Source organism: Aquarana catesbeiana, linkage group LG05 (genome assembly GCF_042186555.1).
Source record: "Aquarana catesbeiana isolate 2022-GZ linkage group LG05, ASM4218655v1, whole genome shotgun sequence".
In the NCBI taxonomy this organism is placed as follows: domain Eukaryota; kingdom Metazoa; phylum Chordata; class Amphibia; order Anura; family Ranidae; genus Aquarana; species Aquarana catesbeiana.
This window is the reverse complement of record NC_133328.1, coordinates 371,318,716-371,343,555: the sequence shown is the minus strand read 5'-3', so window position 1 is coordinate 371,343,555 and position 24,840 is coordinate 371,318,716. Positions and strand designations below refer to the sequence as shown.

At 45.5% G+C, this 24,840-nt stretch overlaps 1 protein-coding gene across 1 annotated transcript in view; it reads right to left on the bottom strand.

Annotated features, from left to right (window-relative positions):
* Positions 1-24,840, bottom strand: part of EXOC2 (exocyst complex component 2) — a 357,767-nt gene that overhangs the window by 324,934 nt on the left and 7,993 nt on the right. Inside the window, exons 2-3 of the mRNA XM_073630963.1 lie at positions 2,601-2,777; positions 449-575 (exon numbers count right to left, since the gene is read on the bottom strand). Of these exons, the coding sequence (XP_073487064.1) occupies positions 449-575; positions 2,601-2,777 (304 nt within the window). The remainder of the gene's footprint in view (positions 1-448; positions 576-2,600; positions 2,778-24,840) is intronic.

Genomic DNA, 24,840 nt, shown 5'->3' with positions numbered 1-24,840 from the left:
CACCTTCCAAGTACTTTACACTAACTTAACTCTGACACCTTTGGTAAGCAGTCCATCTGCCCTCCATCTATCCATCAGAATGCATGTGCTTCCATTGTGGAATCACTCATAAGCTAGTGATAGGACTACAGATACCAGTGCCTTGGTAGGGCCTGTAGCTTACGCATGTGTGCAGACTAAACAACTATTTTTAATGCATACTGTTAGACAGGTCAATTTGGTTGTCGCTGGCTGGTCGGCAAGTGAGCTTGGAGTTTCCCTTGGATTTATTCTTGGCTTTTTTTCTAACATATGTTGCCTTCCAAAGCTGCTTGCTGCAATAGCCAGTTATAGGTGGGGGCAGTGGGTTCCTTTTTTGTAGGCAGCTATAGGCTTCCAAGCTAACTAATGTTCACACTGCTGAGATATAGGAAACATATGTACTTCAAGGGTCAATCACCACACTTACCGGTCTATGTCTATGCCCAATGGATTGGCTGGTCGCTGAGACAATGGGGATATGCCTTTATTTCTGTCTGTACGCATATCATAATAATTCATTTCTTCTACCCACACTGCTGATGGATCCAAAATACCTAGAAAAAAAAAATATTCATTCATCCGATGTATGGAAACTACTGCATTAATAAACTAAGCTGTATGCTACTTGAAGCGGGCAGAGACAACCAAATGATTTGTGTGTTCAAAAATATCCCTATAGTAACCCTGTGTGCCATACTTTTGCATATAACAGACAATTATAATAGTAAAAAAAAAAAAAAAATTTTGTTTACATTTTTCTGCTAGTGAGGTTAAGAGAGACAATGGGGGAGATTTACTAAAACTGGAGAGTACAAAATCTGGTGCAGCTCTGCATAGACAATAATCAGCTTCCAAGTTTGTCAAAGCTTAACTGAACAAGCTGAAGTTAGAAGCTGATTGGCTACCATGCACAGCTGTACCAGATTTTGCACTCTCCGGTTTTAGTAAATCAACCGCAATGTGTCTTTTTGTTCATTCATGAGGAGAAACAGTACAGTTTTGGTAAACCCTGCAATAGCCAAGTACAGGCTATCAGAGAAGTCATGTGATTCCGGTCCAGTCCTTCTTGCTCTCGACCGTTGAAAGCAGGAGCTGTCAGTAACAGCTCAGTCTCCATGATGATGGCATGCTATGGAGACTATATGTAATGCTGGCATCAACATGTTAAAGTGGTTGTAAACTCTGTAAAAAAAAAAAAAAAACCCCTGCAAGACAAAGGCATAATGAGCTAGTATGCATCACATGCTAGCTTATTATGAAATACCTTAGATCGAAGCTGTTGCAGCTGTCGGTGTGACAGACGACATGCCTCCTGGAGTTATTTCCGGGTTCGCGGGCTCCGGCAATGTGATTGGCCGGAGCCGCAATAAAAGTGTGCGGGAACCACCAGTCACAGCACGGCTACTGTAGAAACGGTACGAGCGAGCCATTTCTTCAGTGTGCATGTGCCAATGACGTCAGCACATGTGGATACAGTGAATATCTCCTAAACTGTGCAAGTTTAGGAGATATTCACGGTACCTACAGTCAACCACTTTAATAAGGCATTGTGTGGCAGCTAAAACAACCAACAGAGACTTGCCACATGCAAATGTAAGAAAACAGAAAGAAAAATAGTAAAAAAAAAAAAAAAAACACTAAAAAAAGAGTTTATTTTTGAAAATACAGGATTACAGAAACCTATTATTTTGGGTGTGTCTCTAACTGCCAGCTTATTACACTAAGGCCAGCCATACATGATTTAAAATTGAACTGGTTTAGCAGGGACCGGCCAAGTTTCAAGTCAATGTATTGGCAGGGTAGTTGTATAGAAGTTAATTTACTAATCAGCTTCTGTACAAACCCCCTGCAAACCCCCTTGCACAGAGCTAGATCTGAGAAGCAACGTAAAAAGGTATGTGTACTTACACCCTCTAGTGGAGAATTTAGGCATGACCACATTTTACTCACAGAAGAAAACCATAGGTGGACTTTTTAAAGTTCCTAGGCTTCTTCACTTACCTTTTCCCCCTCTCCAGGAGTCTGCTGATACCAGACAGATCCAACCTTCACCCATCACGGCAGGCTGCGTTTAACAAACCTTCGAGGACCGGGTCCCTTTTTATCAGGGTTCCACGCCCTTGGACCTGTATAGCACCCTGCCAGAAAAACTTTATGATAATGTATGCATGACCAAAGCACTGGACCCAAGGGTCCAGCCCTCCAAAGAGAGGCGTTACAGCCAAAACCTCGTTCTAAATGCCGCGAGGCAGAGGCGGCCACTCAGGTCATGTGACCGCCGCGATTGGTTCCCACAGCGGTCACACGATCGGAAAGCTCCCGATCGCGAGTATGCCTCGGGAGCTTTTTAATGCCCGCTAGCGATTGTGTCAGGAGCGCGCAGGGCGTGTGCTCTCAGCACAGTTTCATGTTTAAACAAGGTCGCATGTATGCGGCCGCTTGAAGTGAGGGCCCACTCACCGACCAGAATCTAACTTTAATTCTGTACTTAAAAAATGCACTTTTTATGCCATTGTCTAATTTTAAAGTATATGTACTGTGATGATGAGGGTAATTTAAATTAATTTTAGGCCACTTACCAATTTTGTCAGGCTTGAGTAACTTAAAGAACACTGTTGAGGTTCCTTTTCCCCCAGATTTGGTGGTAACGATGATGTCCCCTTTGTCATTCTTGTCCTGTCCAACACGGCACACTATTTTACTGGCAGAGATCCATTCTGCAGTCAGAAGACAGTTGTGCCCACAGATGGTCAAACCTGCAGAGTAGAAGTTAAACATGTGGTAAGAAATGGATAATATAAAGCATTATTGTTCAATTTTTGTTTCTTTGAATGGTGTGTTTTATATCACTGCAACAATTTAAATATTACAGCATAAATCTAAAAAGTGAAAAATACAAGCCAAATCCAGCCAAAAAAATTGTGTTTCAGATAGAATGGGGGAGGGTTAGAACATCCTTTATGTTTGTATTGATTTCTGTGACCCTATTGGGGAGATTTCCTGTCACCACATAAATGTTCCTGTGACACCGGGAGCAAGATATGAGTAGCAGGGTTATCAGGACAGAAAGACACAGACTAGAATACAAAGCCTTACACGTTTCCTACCATTTAGGTGCCTATACTAGCTTTGTTAAATTCATAACTGCATTAAATGTGTCTGCCTGACTAAGCAGAATACTGCACCCCAGACAACACTGGATGTTGTATTCCATTCTAACATTAACTCTTAAATTCGGTATGAGTTATTGGATACAACAGTCTCACTGGGATCAATCAAAACATACTCTTCCAATGCTTCAACAATCACAAAAACAAATTCCATTAATGAGAAACCTCTTTTTCAAAGAACGAAAACCTCTCTAATAATGAGAGAGCGTCCAACAATAGGGTGCTTATTGTTATCCCCAAAAAGAAAACACACAGAGCCCAGTTATTAGAACTAGTGCTAAAAAGCAGAGCTCCACCCGAAAAGGGAAGCTCCACTTGTCCACCTAAACTGATAGGCCGGGCAAGGAGAGCATTAATCAGAGAGGCAGCCAAGGAGGCCCATGGCAACTCTGGAGGAGCTTCAGAGATTCACACCTCAGGTATGAGAATCTGTCCACAGGACAACTATTATTATTATACGGGATTTATATAGCTATTAGTTGTGCACTCCACAAATCTGGCCTTTATGGAAGAGTGGCAAGAAGAAAGCCATTGTTGAAAGAAAGCCATAAGAAGTCCCGTTTGCAGTTTGCGAGAAGCCATGTGGGGGACGCAGCAAACATGTGGAAGAAAGTGCTCTGGTCAGATGAGACCAACATTGAATTTTGGCCTAAAAGCAAAAAGCTATGTGTGATGGAAAAATAACACTGCACATTACCCTGAACACACCATACCCATAGTGAAACATGGTGGTGGCAGCATCATGTTGTGGGAATGCTTTTCTTCAGCAGGGACAGGGAAGCTGGTCAGAGTTGATGGGAAGATGGATGGAGCTAAATACAGGGCAATCTAAGAAGAAAACCTGTTAGAGACTGCAAAAGACTTGAGACTGGGGCAAAGGTTCACCTTCCAGCAGGACAAGGACCCTAAACATACAGCCAGAGCTACAATGGAATGGTTTAGATCAAAGCATATTCATGTGTTAGAATGGCCCAGTCAAAGTCTAGATTTAAATCTAATTGAGAATCTGTGGCAAGACTTGAAAATTGTTGTTCACAGACATTCTCCGTCCAATCTGACAGAGCTTGAGCTATTTTGCAAAGAAGAATGGGCAAAAATGTCACTCTCTAGATGTGCAAAGCTGGTAGAGACTTCCCCAAAAATACTTTCAGCTGTAATTGCGGAGAAAGGTGGTTCTACAAAGTATTGACTCAGGGGGGCTGAATACAAATGCACGTCGCACTTTTCACATATTTATTTGTAAAATGTTTTTGGTAATATAACAAAATGTGGAAAATTTCATGGGGTGTGAATACTTTTTCAAGGCACTGTATTCTAATGAAATTTGCAGATTTCAAAATACTGAAAATGACTTCTGGAATTCCATTAAAATGTTAACACTTATATAAGATTTTAGTGATTGGGTTTACATATACCAACTTCTCAACACAGCCTAATTGGAAACAGAAATGCTAGCTTTCTATGTGAGGGATGATGTAAGCTGCCAACAAACCAGGTAAATGAAAGGAAGAGCAGGTAGGGGATGAAATCTCTGAGATCAGCCTATGGCGTGTCTAGGCAAAGGGGATCCGCTAAGAAGCACAAGTCATCCATCCTCATACATTTCATGGAATAATGTGTGGCACCTACCATACTTTTATAGGACCCTGGAAAATCTGTTTAAGTAATAAAAACACACAGATAGGAGGTAAATGGCTTTGCTGAAATGTATCTTTAGCAGTGTTCTCACCGTCACCTGTATTCCGTGTTTAGTCATCTTTGTAGCTGAAAGATCATTGCACTGTTAATAACCAAATTTTGGGATCGCCATCCCACGCTACCTTTAATACATAACTGATTAATGACCACATGAGCTAAAATCACATAAGGCGCGACAGGTTCATGTTACAAATATCCATGTCTTCCTGCAAAAGGATTTCAACAAGCTTTCACAAATGGGAAACTGACACTCTGTACCGTCATTACATGAATGCTTATGTCTGTAAAGCTTGTTATTACTACAGTTGTCAAATTACTTCTATTTCCCACTGCCCGATGAGCGATCATTGCATTAATTTGCTGTGAAGACAAAGCATGTGTGTACTATAAAGTGCACAACTGTTACTATTCCAAGATTTTACTGGAACTGCTATTGGAAAGAGGTGAACAAGGCACATGTACAGGCAGCGGCAAGACTCGGAATACTATGAGCACCGTGTCAGTTCTTCATACTAATGGATTCAATAATGACATCTAGCCATCCCATACAGAGAAGTGAAAGTTTAGCTACTGAAATAAGTCACTGAAATGATAATTATATCCAGGAATAAAAAAAAAAAATCACTGGTTTCTTGCTTTTTTTTTTTTTTTTCGTAAGACAGCTGAAAAATATCTATATATAATCCTAGCTCTCAGGTGGCCATTAGAGCTACCCTTTCAAAAGTGATATTCACCCACCACTTTAAGACCAGGCTTTTTTTGGCACTTTTTGTTTAGGTTTAAATCAGTATATTTTGCTAGAAAATTACTTATAACCCCCAAACATTATCCATTTTTTTAGCAGAGACCCTAGGGAATAAAATGGTGATCGTTGCAATTTTGTATGTCATGCGGTATTTGCGCAACTGTTTTTCAAATGCAATTGTTTGGGAAAAAATACACTTTAAAAAAAAAAAAACACAATATAAACCCCAATTTTTTTGTAAAATGTGAAAGACGATGTTAGGTATCTATTTACTCTGCGTAACATGTCATGCTTTAAAATTGCGCATGCTCGTTGAATGGTGACAAATTATGGTACTTAAATATATCCATAGGCAACGCTTTGAATGACTTAACAAATTAGCTGTTTAGTTACAGAGGAGGTCTAGCACTAGAATTTCTGCTCTCGCTCTAAAGTTCGTGGTGATACCTCACATGTGTGGTGTGAACACCATTTACATATGTGTGCGCGACTTACGTATGTGTTCGCTTCTACGTGCGAGCACAGAGGGATGGGGGCGCTTTAAATTTTATTTATTTTACTTTTTATTTTTACACTGTCCCTTTAATTATTTTTTTATCACTTTTATTCCTATTACAAGGAATGTAAACATCCCTTGTATTAGAAAGAAGGATGACAGGTCCTCTTTATGGAGAGATCTGAGGTTAAAAAAGACCCCAAATCTCTTCTTTAAATTGAAAATCAAAGGGGGGCGTGGCCTGACTATGGAGGAGTGAGGACGTGCTGAGCCCGAGCTCCGTCCAGTCCGCAGCATAATTAGCAGCTACAGGGGTGATTACCCCCCGATTTCCGCACAGGGTATGTCACAGCGGCGGCGGGCTTCTTCCCAGCCGAAAAAAGCCCACCCAAACGGTCAGGGACCGCTGGATTCCTTTCTTCTAGACACCCCCCGTCAGCAGAGGGGGAAATCCAAGATGGCGCCGGAACGAACGGCCACGCTGCAGCAACAGGAGATTCAGCCAGCGCCTCCAGCTCTATCTCCTATCTCCTCTCCCAGGCTGGTAAGCGACTCCATCCCCCCTGCATCCCCTCGCTCCACATCATCACAGGACAGGGACACACACCTGGCAGCTTTGACTGAGGACAGAGACATCAGGCAGCATTTATGGTCTCTCCCTACTAAGGAGGACCTAGAGCGCTTTACAAGCAGGATTGAGAGGGCCTTCTGGCAAGATATTGAACAATTACAATCTGATACCACTGAGCTGGGTCACAGGGTAGAGACTTTGGAGCAGAAATTCGATGATTCTATACCCGCCATCTCCCAGCTTAGAGAGCAGACCGTCACACACAGTCATCAAATTGAGGCTCTTTTGTGCCAGTTAGACGACATGGAGAACCGCAGCAGGCGAGCGAATATTCGCATACGAGGCCTCCCAGAAGCTACTGCACCTAAGGACATTGTCCCCACCTTACAGGGAGTGTTCCGTGAAATCCTGAGTTTGCCTCCGTCGGTGCCGATTGAGATAGACAGAGCTCACAGGGCACTTCGGCCCCCATCAGAGGACCCTGACAACCCCAGAGATGTGATCTGCAAGCTACACAAATTTACATTGAAGGATCGCATAATGCAAAAAATGCGCAACAGACCAGTCTTTGACTTTGATGGAGCACAACTTTCCTTTTACCAGGACCTCTCACGGCGTACCCTAATGCAGCGGCGGGCCCTTCGCCCACTTCTAACGGAAATCCAAGCGGCAGGCCTCACATACCGCTGGGGCTTCCCATTCAGCCTACAGGCTTCCAAAAATGGCCGTTGGGCTATACTACGCACAAAGGATGACCTCCCCCGCTTCCTACATACCTTGGAGCTTAACCCTGTAGACTTCCCGGATTGGCGCACCACCCCGGACATCCCAAAACCTCAGCTACCTCAACCATGGATCCAGGCGGCAGGAAACAGGCGGTCCCGGGGCCGCAACAGGCAAACGGAGGGCCCACGTCTGGGCACTTCCACAACCAGTGACTAAATGAGCTATTGCCACCCTTATCGCTTTTCCTAATTTTTTAGGCGGAATCCCCTCTCCATCATTGGCATTTCAGTCAGGGCTCTGGGCCTAACGGACGCGCTGCTGTTACAGTCTACCTACTCCTGTGAGGCACCTCACAGTAGGCCCTTTGCACTACCTTTCTACTACAAGAACCATAAGCAACATGATGGACTAGGGGGTCCGTGGTCCAGCTCCTAGCCTGGCCGCCTTGTCCTCCCTCTCTTCTTTTTTGTTTTTGCACTTTTGGGGAGTCCGGGTTCCACAATCTCCTCTTTTCTCTTGTTGAGACGTACTGTTTACCCCCCCTTTTTTGTTTTGCACAATTTTTTTGTTTCCCACCCTGTTTATGTGTCGGAATGGACTGGATGGAAGGATGGGCTAATCGTCTCCTTGGTGGTCTCCCACGTACCCCACCTAGGCCTCACCTTACTAGGTGACAGTCCCTTGTGGGACTCCGAGTCTTCACCCGGGCGGTTTTTGGGTTGATACCCCCCTCCCGGGCGAGCTCTGTAGACTATTGTTGTTTTTGTTTTCTTCTCCTTATCCATATCCCTGTCCCGCCTTTTCCCTCCCTATCCCTTCCACTTCCCCACCTAACCCTCTCCAAGGCCCCCTTCCTTCCACCTCCCACCCCTCCCTAGCCTCTCCCTCCCCTCCTCCCAACTTCCCCCTTGATATTATTTTGTGTTTTAGATCACTCTCTAAAGCTAACCATCTATTGCTTTGATCTGCAGGTTGCCTTTTGGCCGACTGGGCCATGCATGGGGAAATCGGAGGAGGTGTGCACGATCAGCTATCATCCACGTCAGGTGGCCGTCACTAAAGGTACTATCCTACAATGTCAGGGGGCTCTGCTCTCCACATAAGCGCAACAGGCTATGGATGGAACTTAAGAGACTGGGGGCCCAGGTGGTTTTCCTGCAGGAGACTCACTTCAGGAAACAGTCCCTTCCAAAGATACCCACGCACCTATACACCCAATGGTTTTTTAGCAACTCCCCAGTCGCCAAATCACGAGGTACAGCCATCGCATTCCATAAGTCATGCCCATTCCAACCTTCAGAGACTCAGGCCGACTCACAGGGCAGATACGTCTTTGTGAAGGGGGTCTTGGCCAACAAAAAATTTACATTTGCGACTCTCTACGCACCCAATGCCCAACAACTCTCCTTTATTGATTCTGTGCTAGATAAATTGAACGAATTCAGGGAGGGTCACCTAATTCTTGGAGGGGATTTTAACGTGAGCCCGGACCCGCTCGTTGACACATCCCATGGCCGCCCCACTCACTCCCAAGCCTTCCTCAAGCATTTTCGCAAGTCACTGCAGAATAGCCTCCTTATAGACACGTGGAGAGCTCTTCATGCATCTGAGAGGGACTACAGCTACTACTCGGGGGTGCATGACGTTTATACACGCATTGACCTTATGTGTGTGGACCATGACACCCTTGAATTGCTGCAGTCAGCTGAAATAGGCAACATCACTATTTCAGATCATGCTCCAATATGGGCCATGATACGGGTTCCAGACGAAACACAGAGGGCCTGGTCCTGGAGGCTCAACGAAAACCTCCTGGACGACGCCTCAGTGGTAGCTAAGGTCTCCGAGACCATCACACACTATTTTGCGGAGAATGTGTCCGAGGAAATGGCAGACGGAGTGGTGTGGGAAAGTCATAAGGCGGTACTCAGGGGTGAATTGATCTCCCTGGGTTCCAAACTCAAAAGGGAAAGACAGATAGACTTCAAGAGGGTGCTGACAGCTTTGCAGGAAGAGGAACTTAAACACAAACGTCAGGGGGAGACTAACGCCCGCGAAAGGCTGACTGAACTGAGGGAGTTGTTTTCTCGCCTCCTCGACCGTCGCGTGCGCAGACAATTACGCCATCTTTCACATAAATACTACGAACAGGGAAACAAATGCGGCAGAATGCTAGCTAGAGCGCTTCGGAAGAGAAGAGGGACAGCCCACGTACACTCGCTCCGGTCCCCTGACGGTACAGCTACATTACACTCCTCTGGGATTGCCTCAATCTTTAGAGATTATTATGCAGAATTATACCACCTAGATAAGGACATCTCACACACAGGACGATCAGCAAAACTAAAAGCGATTGGCGAATACCTCGCCGCAGCTGGACTCCCCTCCCTGACGCCAGAGCAGCAGCTAGACCTTGATTCCCCCATTTCCCCTCAGAAGATTATTTCAACAGTGAAGGCCCTACCTAACGGGAAGAGCCCTGGCCCGGATGGATACTCCAAAGCATATTATGCAAAGTTTCTCCCCCTGCTACAAAATCATATGTGCAGGTATTTTAACTCTTTGGCCACAAATCACCAGATTCCCCCTGAGGCTTTACTGGCCCACATCACAGTGCTGCCGAAAGAGGGCAAGGACCCCACTCTCCCACAAAGCTATCGACCAATATCGCTACTTAACGTCGACATAAAAATTTTTGCTAAGATTATGGCAAATCGACTTAAACACGTCCTGCCCTCCTTTATTCACCCCGATCAAACGGGATTTATTTCAGGAAGAGAAGCTAGAGACAATTCCATCCGGGCCATACAGCTCATACAATGGGCATGTTCACATAAGAATTCCACCTCCTACCTTATTCTGTCCACAGATGCCGAAAAGGCCTTTGACAGGATTGATTGGTCATACCTTAAGGCGGTTCTGGAGGCTTGGGGACTGGGCCCTCATATGCTGAGATGGATCATGGCGCTTTACTCGACCCCCAGTGCGAAGGTCAAAGTGAACGGCCATCTATCCTTGGGATTCCCCATACGGAATGGCACGAGGCAGGGGTGTCCCCTCTCCCCCCTACTGTTCGCTCTGGCTTTGGAGCCTCTGCTTCGAACAATACGGGCAAACACTGATATTAGAGGGGTAACAGTAGGGTCTACGGAACACAAACTATCGGCCTATGCCGACGACGTGCTCTTTCATTTGACCCAGCCCTTAGTGTCATTGCCAAACCTTATGAGGGAACTAAAAAGTTTCGGTCATGTGTCAAACTTTAAAATAAACTTTTCGAAATCCGAAATTCTGCCCATTACCATCCCTATAAAAATGGCTACTGGCTTGCAACAAGCTTTCCCATTTAGCTGGGCTAAAACGTCTATTAAGTACTTGGGTATCCAACTTACAAATCGATTTGACACTATTTATTCGGCTAATTTTCCCACCCTTTTGAGCATGGTGCGTAGAGACTTACAGAATTGGACCAAGACCTCCTTCACATGGCTAGGCAGACTTAACATACTCAAGATGAACATCCTTCCTAGGGTGCTCTTTTATTTACAGATGCTGCCAGTTACCCTCCCCAGGAGCTTCTTCGCTCAGCTTCAAAGCCTAATGATTAATTTCATTTGGCATGGTAAAAAACCAAGACTGGCGGTGTCTTTGCTACAGAAGGCCAAAGAAATGGGTGGCTTGGGCCTCCCGGATATACGACGATACTATAGAGCCATTGAGATCCAACATATCCTTAACTGGCGTCACCACGGGGGTTCAAAACTGTGGGTCTCCTTGGAGAAGAGCTTAGCAGGCCGGGACTTGTCATACGCACCCTGGCTGTCCCGTGAACACAGAGGACTTTCACAGACGACCTCACCGCTAACCAATCACATCCTGCGGGTCTGGGACCGCACAAATGCCCTGTATGCTCTGGTGCCCCCGGGCTCCCCATTGGCACCTCTAGGGGGATATAAGTGGTTCCCTCCTGGGGAGCAGAGAACCTTTTTCGGTACGTGGGTGTCCGACGGCAATTATAGTTACGGTAAATTTGTGGATAAGGGCAAGCTGATACCCCTAGACGCCTTGCGGAATAGCCACGGCAGATTCCCTATGGACTGGTGGAGGCACCAGCAACTCCAACACTTTATTGCAACAGAGGGGACCCCGATGAGAGGGCTAGACACCATCACCACACTAGAAAGTCTTTTCATAGAAGAAGAGCCAACTCCTCATTTGATTTCTGAGCTATACAGGCTACTGGGCTCAGTTCCCACCGCTGGTAAGCCAGCTTTCATAAGGGAATGGGAACGAGACGTAGGGGTGGAGTTCACGCCAGAACAACGTCTACACATGTATAAACTAGCACACTCTAGCTCCATAGAATCTAGAACGCAGGAAACAAACTACAAGCTTCTAACTCGCTGGTACCGGGTACCAGCTGCCATAGCACGTATATACCCCTCGGTTTCTGATCGATGCTGGCGAGGTTGCGATCAGAAAGGCACCCTTCTTCATGTATGGTGGGAATGCCCAGTGATTAGGTCTTTCTGGATGGAAGTACAGACTACCATTAAAAATGCCCTGCAGATTGAGATCCCGTTCTCCCCTGAGCATTTCCTCTTGCACCTCCCCGCCCTCCCTCTAAGTCACTACAAAAAAAGCGCCCTTCCTCATCTACTAAATGCCGCTAAAAGGCTTATACCTCTCTATTGGAAGCGTCCACAGGTCCCTACCTTAAAAGAATGGCTACAGAAGGTGGAGGATATCAGAGAGGCGGAGGAGTGGGTGGCGAGGTGCACAGATAGGAGTGAGCTCTTTGATGGTATTTGGGCTCAGTGGCGGGGATTCACCATCGATACTAATCCAGTGTCCTCTAGCATAGATGTCGCGCTGTTGGAGTTAGCGGAGCCCTCCTTGAAGCTAAGGAGGCCTGTTGGCGGTGATGTGCGTACCTGAGTGGAATGTTTTAGCGCCCTATTGATTGCATGGGGTGTTGACCTTTTCTTTCCAAATGCATGGTTCACAAGGTATATAGCTGTAGGCTAATATGAGACGCTATGCGTCGTTAGTGATTACAGATAAGTGTTATATCTCCTTTATTAATATTAGAGTTGTTACTTGTTTAGACGTATTGGTCAGGGGCTCTGCCTGGTAACGTAGGCACCTTTGTGTCCGCACTGGCCCGGTGGATGCCCAGGGGGCGCTCCCCTTAGGCGAAGGTTAGTTGGAGGCCTACGGCCCCCCTTCTGGGGAATCCGCCCAGTGGGCATCCTGGGGCACTGAATAAAAAATGAGGCCCCCCCCCTCCAATACCAAAATGGAGGGCTGAGGGGGATGGGTCCGGCCAAGCCGTTGCGGCGGGACCCCCTCTTAGGACTCAATATGACTGTTTAGCAATGTAATAAAGTTCGGAGATGATTTAATCCCTCCCCCCTTTCCCCTCCCTCCCTTACCCCTACGTATTACAACTTGTTATACATCTTGTTTTTGTATCAACATATTGGTCTGCACAGGAAAAAATGCAATGTTCTGTGGTAAGAATGACCATAGACTATATGTAAGTTTGTTCTTTTTCTTATTATATAAAATAAAAATAAAGATTACAAAAAAAAAATTGAAAAGCAAAAAAAAAAAAAATCACAAAAGAAATGTCAGTCACTGGCTCTCTGCTTTTTCCCTCCTCGCTCACTGGAGCGCTGGGCTGTTGAGGGGACGGGAGTGGCCGGCTCAGGCTCTCAGTGGCTCGCTGAGAGGCTGAGCCAAGTGCCAACCCAGGCATGTGGGCAGATCCCAACTATTTGGTCCCAATCTTTCCCAAGCCTGGACCAGCCCTTTGACGCCAGTCGACAGCAGGCTTTAGCCCACTGTCTGTTGAAAACGGGTCACAGGAGTGCAGAACAAACTGGTTTCACTGTACTTTTCCTTTAAGTTTATGTACACGTTTATAAAATATAAATGGAAGGTAATATTCAGAGGCAACTAGGAGTTTTTACGGTAGTTATCTTCTCTTGCTATTAGTTGGTCCTTACAAGTTGGTAAAGAGAGAAAGAAAACTGGTAATAAGGTAAATAATAATCTTGCCATACAAGGATTTAAAAGAAAAAAAAATTGAATCTCGGGACTGGGTCTCTATACAGATTATGCACATGTCAAGACTCAAACCACAGAAAACACAAGCAGTACTGCATAAGATGTAAAACCCAATCCCAGGCACAAGTAAAAAAAAAAAAAACACACACACCTTTGCCCCTTAACCCTCCCACTCCGCACCACGCACACAATGCAAGGGTCTAGGGGTAGAGGGATAAAATGTAATAGTTACCTTATTCCTCTCTCCTGTAGGCTTCCTTTATCTGCATGGCCGGTCCCCTGAAGCCCCCCTAAGGCAGACCATAAATTTGTTTTTTTTTGTTCAACTGGCAAGGGTTAAATGTTCATTTACGCCTAGGGTACCAATAAAAAGTACTTTTAGTTACCTAAACCTTACCTCCCACAGACTTCTTTACATACTATAAGACAAGCCACCCCAGCATCTTCTCTCTCTGAGACATCAAGAAGAAGGCAGGTCACTGCATTGTACGCAAGGACCCCAAGGGACCACCCACAAGTTGAGTGCCAGCTGCCAGGGGAGCGAGGGGTCTGGTAAGTAAAAGCCCTTTTTTACTGGTACCCAAAGAGCATTTAACCCTTGCAGCTTGGGGGGTGCCCCACAGCAAAAGTTAGGTTGTTTTTTACTTTCCCGAGAGTTCATACAGGTAGCAGAATAATTACACTGAGCTAATCTCCAAATCCCTATATCTTATGCCGCGTATACACGACCGGACTTTCAGTCAGAATAGACACTGACGGTCTTTCCGACGGAGTTCTGAAGGAGTTCCGCTTAAACGGACTTGCCTACAAATGATCACACCAAAGTCCGATCGTTTAGAACGCAAAGACGTACGACGGGACTAGAAAGATGGAGTTCAATAGCCAGTAGCCAATAGCTGCCCTTGGGTCCGTCGGACTAGCATACAGACGAGCAGTTTTCCCGATAGGAACTGATTCCGTCGGAAAGATTTGAAACATGTTCCATTTCTAGGTCCATCAGAATTTTAGAAAGAAAAAGTCCGATGACGCCCACACATGATCGGAATTTCCGTCAGAATGATTCCATCGGACCTTTTCTGCCGGAAAGTCCGGTCGTGTGTACGTGGCATTATACAATACTAAAATCATGAAAGCACAAACATGTAAAAATGTGAAAGACGCATTAAAAAAAAAAATCACTAATGGGGCGTGGCTTGGACATGGCGGAGTTAGGAAGCTTTCTGTTAGTGCTCCTGACTCCCGGCTCACATATTTCAGATGAAATGTCCCAAAATCTTATGAAAGCCAGCTGGAAATGACTTTTAAAAGAAGGGGGAAGACAAGGAGATCGCCACAGGCTAACCCAGCGCCATAGATCGTAAAGTACCTCAAATTCCAACCTAAAACAGCAAGCTCCTCTGCGGAACCATGAGGCAAGACAAGGCTGCAAAACCTGCCATCCGTATCTATGGCTGCCTCTCAAAGTCTTACCTCACACTCGCTGGAGGGGATGCCCTTGCTGTTGCTTCCATCGCCGGGTAGTCCGGAGGCTCGGAGGCATCCGCAGGATCTTCACAGACGGATGCGGATATCAGAGCCTTACTGAGGGCTCTCCCAACCAAAGCTGACATGGAAGCCTTAATGGGCAGGCTAGAGGAACAGCACCGCCGAGACTTTCACGAGCTCCGCTCTGAGGTCCGCAATCTCTGGATTCGAGGGTTGCTGGAGGCAACGGGTCCGGAGAATTTACAAGAAACCATAGCGGCCATTTTCCGACAGCTATTGGGAACAGACTCGCCAGCCTCCATGGAGATCGATAGAGTCCATCGCACATTGGGGCCAAAGCCACAAGATCTTGATCGCCCCAGAGACGTTATTTGCCGTCTGCATCGGTACACACTCAAGGAACAAATTCTTAGAGCGGCATGGTCTGCAGATCAGATAGACTTTGATGGGGCAGAGCTGTTGATCTATCCGGATGTCTCCAGGGAGACGCTGCAGTGGAGGGCTATGCTGAAACCTCTTCTTGAGCGGCTCCGTCGGGCTGCGCTGCCCTACAGATGGGGCTTTCCGCTCCAATTGACAGTAAGGCAGGGGGAGCCTTCTTCACGTTGAGGCGCCATGCGGATCTCCCAGCCCTTTTCCTTTTCCTGGACATGGAACCATTTCCCATACCCGACTGGGTGAAGCCACTGCCTGCGAGGGACTTCCGTCAAGCACCACGGGCACAAGGTCCCAGTCTACCACGTCGCTCCAGCAGAAGAAGGAGAGGGGGCATGCAGCCGGCTACTGGCCGAGACCCTGAAGCCCGAGATGGTTGCGGGGTGGGAGGTGGGTGGAGAGTCTTCTCCCCCTTCTGTTCCCACTTCGGTTCATTTTATTGATTGTGCATGGCCTCTGCAGATCTCCAGACTGGACCCCTGAGGATTATCGACTTCCCATCGGCATATCATTTTTAGGGGAGTGAAGCCTTCATTATACATGCGACGAGGTGGGGAGTTTTGCCCTTATGCTTTACAGTGATGAGCCGTGTTGGGCTCCTGCGGGGTCACTGTGCTGTTGCTTCACCTCTGAACTAGGACATATGGAACCATTCTAACACCACAGTTTTCACATACTTGTTGACCCCGTATACCTTGAACTGAACCGCGGTGGACTACTATCAACAGCTGAACCTCGTGGCTCCGATCTGGGGAGGTTTGCCGGGGGGGGGGGTTGTGGGGAGGTGTGGAAGGGGTACAGGGGGACTTGGGGTGAGTTTACCAGAGTACAGTATATGTTGACTGTGTTTATTTTATAAATGTTCAAACTGAATGAGCACGCCCCATGGAAGTATCTCGGGAGGAGGGCTGTAGTAATGTGTTGGCTCTCCACTTTCTCCCCCTCTCATGTAGCGGCACTTTCTCCCCTTCCTGCCTCCTCTTCCCCCCTTCTCCCCGTGGGGGATAGTCTTATATTTAGGGGGGGACTCTTGTCCTGGGTTCTCTCTGACCCCCAGCATGCGTAGGTGGTGGGATCTAGATAATGAGAGGGATGGTCTGTGCATGTGGTTTCTCGGACCGCGGCCTCCATGCCTCCTAACTGTTAAGACATAGTGAGGGCGTGAGGTTCCCCCCCCCCTCCTCCCCTTGTTACTTCACGTTCGGGCGGGGGAGGTTTGATTGACTGGGAAAAATAAGGTCCATCCCCACGGGATCTATGAGAAAAGGTCAACGGGACCCTTCCATACAAGTGCTCGATGTCACTCCCCTTACCAGGGATAGGGCCTGGGGGCATATGGGCGGGGCTATGTAGAGGCTATGTGCAATATTGTATCTCTGGTTTTCCTTGATTGTTCGGTGGTTTTTTTTCTATCTGTATCGCATATACCAGCGTTTTGTTTTTTTTCTGATAAGCTATGTTATATATTTTTTTTCTTTTATTTGTCTCTCATTAAACAGGTTGAATGAAACTATGTTGTTATTGGGAACCAATTGCAATAAGTATAACATTTTGAGGTTAAGCCAAAGAGTCAGGTCATGTCGGCGGGGCCACGCCTGGTTCCGAGCAGCCTTATGGGGGCGGCGGGAGCCGGCGTTGCCAGGACGGAATGTTATGGCAGTTGTTCTGAGTCGGTTAACGCATTTGGCTCTAAGCATTTTATTATGTGAATCGGGATAGGGAGCCTCCAATCCCTGTTGTGTCCAACCAATTTCCCCACATAGGGTTATGCCTGATTGATGCCCTCTTTCCTTCAAGAGGTCGTCAGGGTGCACTGAGACTAGGTCTCACATATGCCTTAGGCGTACTAGTTCTCCCTCTACCTCCACCGCTTTCTTTTACTGCGGTCCTTTTTCTTTGTTTCTGTTCTTTATCTTTTTAACTAATATTATCCCTTTTCATTTTTTCTATTCTTTTCTGCCTTAGCCAACTTTTGTTCACTTCTCCCTGCTCCCCCCCCCCCCCCCCCTTTTTTTTTTTTTTCTTTCTTTCCCCCCTCTCTCCCTTCCCCCCCTGCTCCGGTCGTAATCATGACTAGAGAGAAACTGGATCCAGTCCGTCTGATGTCCATCAATGTGAAGGGGTTAAATACCCCGGAGAAGCGCTTTATGGTGCTTGCCAACCTGAAAAGTATGAAAGCTCACGTGTGCTTCCTCCAGGAGACGCATTTCCGTGCGGATAACCCACCAAGACTCCAGGATCGCTGTTTCCCGACAGCATACCATGGTTGCTCCTCTGAGTCCAAGTCCAAAGGGGTGAGCATTCTTATCCGGAACAATACCCCATGGGTGTTGAAGGATCGATGGAGCGATGCAGAGGGAAGAGCGCTCTTTGTAAAGGGAACTCTGAGGGTGACCCTGGTTACTCTGGTGAATCTTTATCTCCCTAACTCTAATCAGATAACCTTTCTGGAACAGACCTTGAACAATTTTGGGGACTTCGCCGAAGGGGAAGTAATCATAGGGGGCGACATGAACTATATCTTGGATCCGAGTTTAGATTCCTCCAGAAGCACCACACAGCATTCTTACGCATCACTGAGGCGTTTTAAGAGAAATTTTCATGCTTTCCACTTGGTGGACGTGTGGCGAGTCCCCCATCCAAACCAAAAAGACTTTACGTTTTATTCGCACCCCCACAACTCCTACTCCAGAATTGACTTGTTGATGGTGCCACAGTCGCTCTTATCCAGGGTCGTTTCAGCCTCGATCGGCTCTATCACGTTCTCGGATCATGCACCAGTCTTTATGGAAGTGGACCTGTTAAAGCCCACTATGAAACAATGGATATGGAGACTCAACGACTCCATGATACAAAATCCAGAGATAGTGTCGGAAGTGGCGGGAGAATTAAAACATTATTTTTCCACCAATGTGACCCCAGAGGTACACTCAACAATAGTGTGGGAGGCGCACAAAAGCTACATTAGAGGCGTCACGATAAAAATAGGATCTCGTATAAAAAAGGAAGGGATCAAACAAACTGTTGATCTATTAGAAAAAATTAGAAAATTGGAGATTATTCAAAAAAAAAAAAAAAAAAAAAAAAAAAAAAATCGCTGGCATCCCAGGCCTTGTCAGATTTAACCGCTTTCAGAAACCAGCTCCGGTCCTTGGCACTGTTTAAGGCCAAAGAGACAATATCTAAATGTCGCCGCACCTTTTATGAGCATAGCAATAAATGCGGCAAGATGCTGGCGTGAGCACTGAGAGCTCAGAGAGCCCGCACGTTCATCCCGGAAATGCTGAATGAGACACACAATAAAATACATACTACGGAAGGGATTGCCGCGCTCTTTAGGGACTATTACACGGCGCTGTACAACCTCCCGTCCCCACAGTCAGAAAGAGACAGTTCTGTCAAACAAAAAGCCATTCAAGAATATCTATGCAAGTCAGGCCTCCCGCAGATTCCGGAGGAGGAACTGAGTGAACTGGACAAACCAAGCTCAACAGAGGAGGTGACGTTGGCAATGGCTCAAATGCAGCTAGGCAAGGCCCCGGGCCCAGATGGAGATTCCCTCTTATATTACAGAACTTTTGGAGATGTATTGATTCCGCATTTCCTGTCCGCATACAATGCGGCAGAAGAAGGGACGATCCTTCCAAGGGATACATTGAGAGCCCACATTGCAGTGCTACCTAAAGAAGGAAAGGATCCATTACGCTGTCAAAATTATAGACCGATTTCCCTATTAAATGTTGACCTAAAAATTTTTACGAAAATCCTCTCAATGCGGTTGATTAACTTGATCCCATTATTGATTCATTCCGACCAAGTAGGATTTGTCCCGACGAGGGAGGCGCAGGACAACACCATAAAGGCAATCACGCGGAAGATCCCTATGCTGCTTCTCTCGACGGACGCCAAAAAGGCGTTCGATAGGGTGAGCTGACCTTTTCTATTAGAAACCCTAAGATGCATTGGTTTGAAAGATCGAAGGATGAGCTGGGTATATGCCATATATTCATGTCCATCAGCTCAGGTCAAGATTAATGGCTATCTCTCGTCAACGTTAAACATACTGAATGGGACAAGACAGGGGTGCCCTCTGTCGCCACTAATTTTTATTCTCACCCTCAAACCTTTTTTGAGGTCTATCAGAAATAACCCAGACATTGAGGGCATACACCTGGATGCCACCTTGTCCCCAAAAGTTGCGGCCTTTGCGGATGATCTCCTCTTCTTCTTGACTAAACCCTTAGTGTCCATCCCGAACTTGCTTAAGGAACTAAAAACATACGAGGGATTATCACAATACCGCATTAACTACCAGAAATCAGAAGCACTCGATGTTAATTTGCCATCCTCCCTAACCACACTACTTCAGTCAGACTTCCCTTTCAAATTGGCCACTTCAGGTATCAAATATCTGGGTACCTGGTTACCCAGCAAGACAGAGGATATTTTTCGTCTCAATTTCCCCCCTCTCCTGAGATAAAAAAAGATTTGAAAGAATGGCAGCATGGTCTCTTTACCTGGTTTGGGCGTTGTAGCATAGTGAAAATGAACATCATGCCCAGAATCCTATATCATCTACAGGCACTTCCAACACCAATCCCTATCGCTTTCTTGAAAGCGGTAAATAGAACGATTACTCAATTTGTCTGGGCGGGTAAGCCTCCACGGTTGGCACAAACAATACTCCGCCTTCCAAAATTGAGTGGCGGTATAGCCCTTCCTGACGCCATTCTCTATCACACAGCTTGCCACTTAACTCGAGTATTAGACTGGAGCAGACACGCCACCCTGAAACAATGGGTACAAATAGAGAACGCCTTAGCGGGGTTCCAATTGGACCAATTGCTCTGGTGTCAGCAACCTCTGCCAAATAGGGGTGACAATCCGGACAGCGCGAAAAGTGTTTCGAGATCAGACACTCGTACCGCTTCCTTCTCCACTCACTCCTGTAGTGGGCAACCCGGCCTTCACTCCGGGAACTAAAGATCCCAGATTCCAAGATCTGAAACTGAAGGAGAGATCACAGGCCAGGCATTAACTCATCAATGGACAATGGAAAAATAGACAGCAGATCATGGATGACCCTGCACTGAGGGGTCTTTCCTTTTGGCAAAAGATTCAACTGTCCCATTACCTTAGTTCATTAACCTCACCAGAGGCCTATGGTAGGCAACTAACTCCCTTTGAATTGCTATGCATGGATCAGTCTCCACTGAGACACGCGATTTCACTAACATACCAGCTCCAGGTGTCCCCACAGGCGGATACCAGACTTCCCTACATTGACAAGTGGGAACGGGATCTGGGGCTTAAATTCACAGTCAAACAGATTGAGCGGATCATCCTTTTTTCCCCACAAGACTTCAATATGTGCGAGACACCAGGAGACGGGATACAAGTTGCTGTCCCGGTGGTATTACACGCCAGTTAGGATCCACAAGATGTTTCCCCAGAGCACAGACCTGTGCTGGAGATGTGGGGAAGAAGTTGGAACACTCCTCCATGTTTTCTGGTCATGCCGGTTGATATGATCCTTTTGAACCGAGGTCCATCGCATCGTCCAAAAGTTCTCGGACTGGGCTTTGCCAGAGTCCCCTGAATTCTTCCTTCTGCATCATCATGAGATCCCAATCAAAAGCTACAGGAAATCTATATTGCCTATCTTGCTCACGGCAGCAAAAAGCTGCATCCCACTGTACTGGAAGCAGAGACAGCCTCCGACGGTGGCGACATGGATGAACAGAGTAGCGGACATACACGCAATGGAGGACTTGGTGGCCACGGAAAAAGGCTTAAATGAGAAATTCTCCAAAAAAATTGTACTTTTGGCATGAGTTCATATACTCCAAGGAATACGGACGGCTGGTGAACCAATCCCCTTGAGGGGGATAACTGAGAATTCTCCCCGGGGGATTGGGGAGAATTCTCCCCCACATTTCCCTTCCTCTCCCTTTCCTTTTTCCAGATCCTTCTGTTTCTGTTTCGGGTTTTTTCATACCGGATAATGGTTTCTGGGGGCCGGTGAGAGCCCTTAGCCATTCCCTAAAAATACGGCTATTGCCGAGAAAATTAAGGGAACCATGCGGGTCACGGAGGCCCTCTACTCAGTAGACATACGTCATGCCTTTATCCTAGAAGGAAACTTCGAGCACAGAGCTCTTATGTTCGTGTATCCACAGATATAGTGATGTATATTCTGATTTGTCATTGTATTATATGATGTTGGGCTTTCTGTACCCACATGTCCTATCTTGTTAAATAAAGAATTTATAAAAAAAAAAATCACTAATGCACACATGTACTAACTAGAAATACACTAAACTTTCTCTAAAACTAAAAGATAATATACTCCTGTGCCAAAGTCACCATGCCTGTACAATAAGATGTCATCACAGCACCACATGCAATAAATTATTGCTCCACTTTCCGGAATCACTGCATGTGCTGAACATATTTTTTCTTCTCCCGCTGTAATGGTACCATTACAACATGTGCTTAAAAAAAATGACAAATTCGAAAGATCAGTAAGACCTAAATGGTGACTGACAAATATACTGTGCTACTGTATGCAAAAATGTACTATATCAAAAATGAAGATAATACATATTGATACAAGCCACACGCATATGATCAATAAAATATAATATTAAAATTACTAAGCAATGTTAATGGGAATGTAAATATTAATCAAGGTAAACTAATATGTCATTCTATAGTAAAATAGGCAACAGATAAAACATAAAATAGAAGCAGAATAATTCAATACAAAATAATGATGGGAGTCATAGTTCAAAAGGCAAATTAAAGCCTACCAGTCCATAGATGTGGTATCTGCATTACTTTTCTTTCTTTTTTACCTGCTCAATGATGTCACCTGGGTGACCCTGCCCCCTTAGTTTACTTTAGCGGTGGGGACCCAGAGACCCCATATCTCACTATTAAGAGCACCTGACATGTCATATTGCTATTACAAGGGATGTTTACATTCCTTGTAATAGGAATAAAAGTGATCATTTTTTTTTTTTTCAAAAAAGTGTCAAAAAAAAAAAAAAAAATATAATTAACAATACAAAAAAAAAATATTTTTAAAACGCCGCTGTCCCCGTGTGCTCGCACGCAGAAGCGAACGCAAACGTAAGTCCCACCCACATATGAAAACGGTGTTCAAACCATACATGTGAGGTATCGCCGCGAACGTTGGAGCGAGAGCAATAATTTTGGCCCTAGACCTCCTCTGTAACTCAAAACATGTAACCAGTAAAAAAATTTCAATCGTCGCCTATGGGGATTTTTAAGTACCGAACATTGGCACCATTCCACGAGCGTGTGCAATTTTGAAGCGTGACATGTTAGGTATTTATTTACTCGGCGTAACTTCATCTTTCACAAAATGCAAAAACATTGGGCTAACTTTACTGTTTTGTTTTTTTTTTTAAACACAAAACTGTTTTTTTCCCCAAAAAAACGCGTTCGAAAAATTCCTGCGCAAATACTGTGTGAGATAAAAAGTTGCAACAACCGCCATTGTATTCTCTAGGGTCTTTGCTAAAAAAACATATATAATGTTTGGGGGTTCTATGTAATTTTCTAGCAAAAAAATGATGATTTTTACATGTAGGAGAGAAATGTCAGAATTGGCCCGGTATTGAAGTGGTTAAATACCATTAAAAAAAAAAAAGCTCTACCTGTCTCAAAAAAATGATAAAAATTTTGTTTGGGTAGTGTTGCATGACTGCGCAATTGTCAGTCAAAGTGCGACAGCACTGAAAGCTAAAAATTGGCCTGGGCAGGAAAGGGGTGAAAGTGCCTAGTAGGCAAGTGGTTATAAAGTCACATGTATTAATTACTTTGATTTTCTCTGTTTCAGGTCCCTGTTCAGTACAGTGTGTGTGTGTGTGTGTGTGTGTGTGTGTGTGTGTGTGTGTGTGTGTGTGTGTGTGTTTTTTCCTAAAATTACAATGCTAAATACCTTCTTTGCAGAGCCCTGTCATGTGACCTCCCTCTGCTTTCCTTCTCGATGTGAGTAAAGTGGGAGGGTTTGAAATTCCCCTCTGATAAATGCAAACCAGCAGAGGGAGGTCATGTGTCTGCACAGCAGGGCTCTGTAAAGAAGGTATTTAGCATTATAATTTTAGGAAAACACACATAACGTAATTTATACATATTTCTTAACTTTTTAAGCACTGGAGCAGCTGCAGAGAGTAGAATTACACAGGCATGAGAGAAGAGGGGAGGGGCAGGGAGGGTATTGGCTCACACACAAGATACGGAACTGACAGGGGGAGATGCAGAGATGCGGAGGAGAGAGCTGGATGACGGAGGCATGTAAACTGACCACGCCATCATAGATCAGCAGCCATGATAAATGTGGTCAGTTTAAACAGGGGAAGACAGGAACAGGCCAGATCAGCCAGGTCTTGCACAACATTAGAAAGGGACAATTGACATGGCAAAAGCACTGTGCTATATCTCATACCTTATAGGGACAGGAGCATGTTTTTTTGTTTTTTTAGGGTTGCAACTACTTTAAGCTTTGACAAAAAAAACTGGAAGCAGATTGACTTCTATGCAGAGCTATTTTGCACTCTCCAGTTTTACTAAATCAACCTCTGTGTATATCATACTTATGCCTGGAATTATTCTTTAAATATCAGGTGATATTTTGTATAAAACACAAATATTTTATATAATTAATGTTGGTGAATTGACCCCATTCAGAAATACAGTTTTTTTAATACTTGGTTTCCCTCAATTTTTTTATTCTTTGTTGCATATTAACACTAATGTTAATGCAACCTTTTCCAGCAATTTCCAGTCTACATGCACTCCAGCGACTGCTGCATGTCATTTCTTAGTGCAGACTTCCTGATAGTGACACAACAGTACAGTAGAATATGCCTGTGCACTGGGTGTCAGTACAGCTGCTTCTAGTTTCCACTGCAAACCCATGTGAAAGGCACTTCCTCTTACAGATTGACAAGGGCTATCATGGCAAGATGTAAATGACATTAAAGTGATACTAAAGTTTTCCATTTAAAAATAATAAAACATGTCATACTTACCTGCTCTGTGGTTTTGCACAGGGCAGCCCAGATCCTCCTCTTCTCCGGTCCTTCACCTGCTCTCCTGGCCCCTCCCTCCTGTCGAGTGCCGCTACAGCAAGCAGCTTGCTATGGGGGCACCCGAGTCGAGCCACTGCTCCGTGTGTCCATTCAGACATGAGCCACGGTTCGGTCCTGCCCCCTCTCTCTCATTATTGGCTCACTGACTTTAACAGCAGTGGGAGCCAATGGCGCTGGATCAAGATGGGCTCAGGTGAATATGAGGCGGGCTGCTGTACACAGAAGGATTTTTATCTTAATGCATAGAATGCATTAAGATAAAAAAACCTTCTGACTTTCCAACAACTTTAACATGTTAA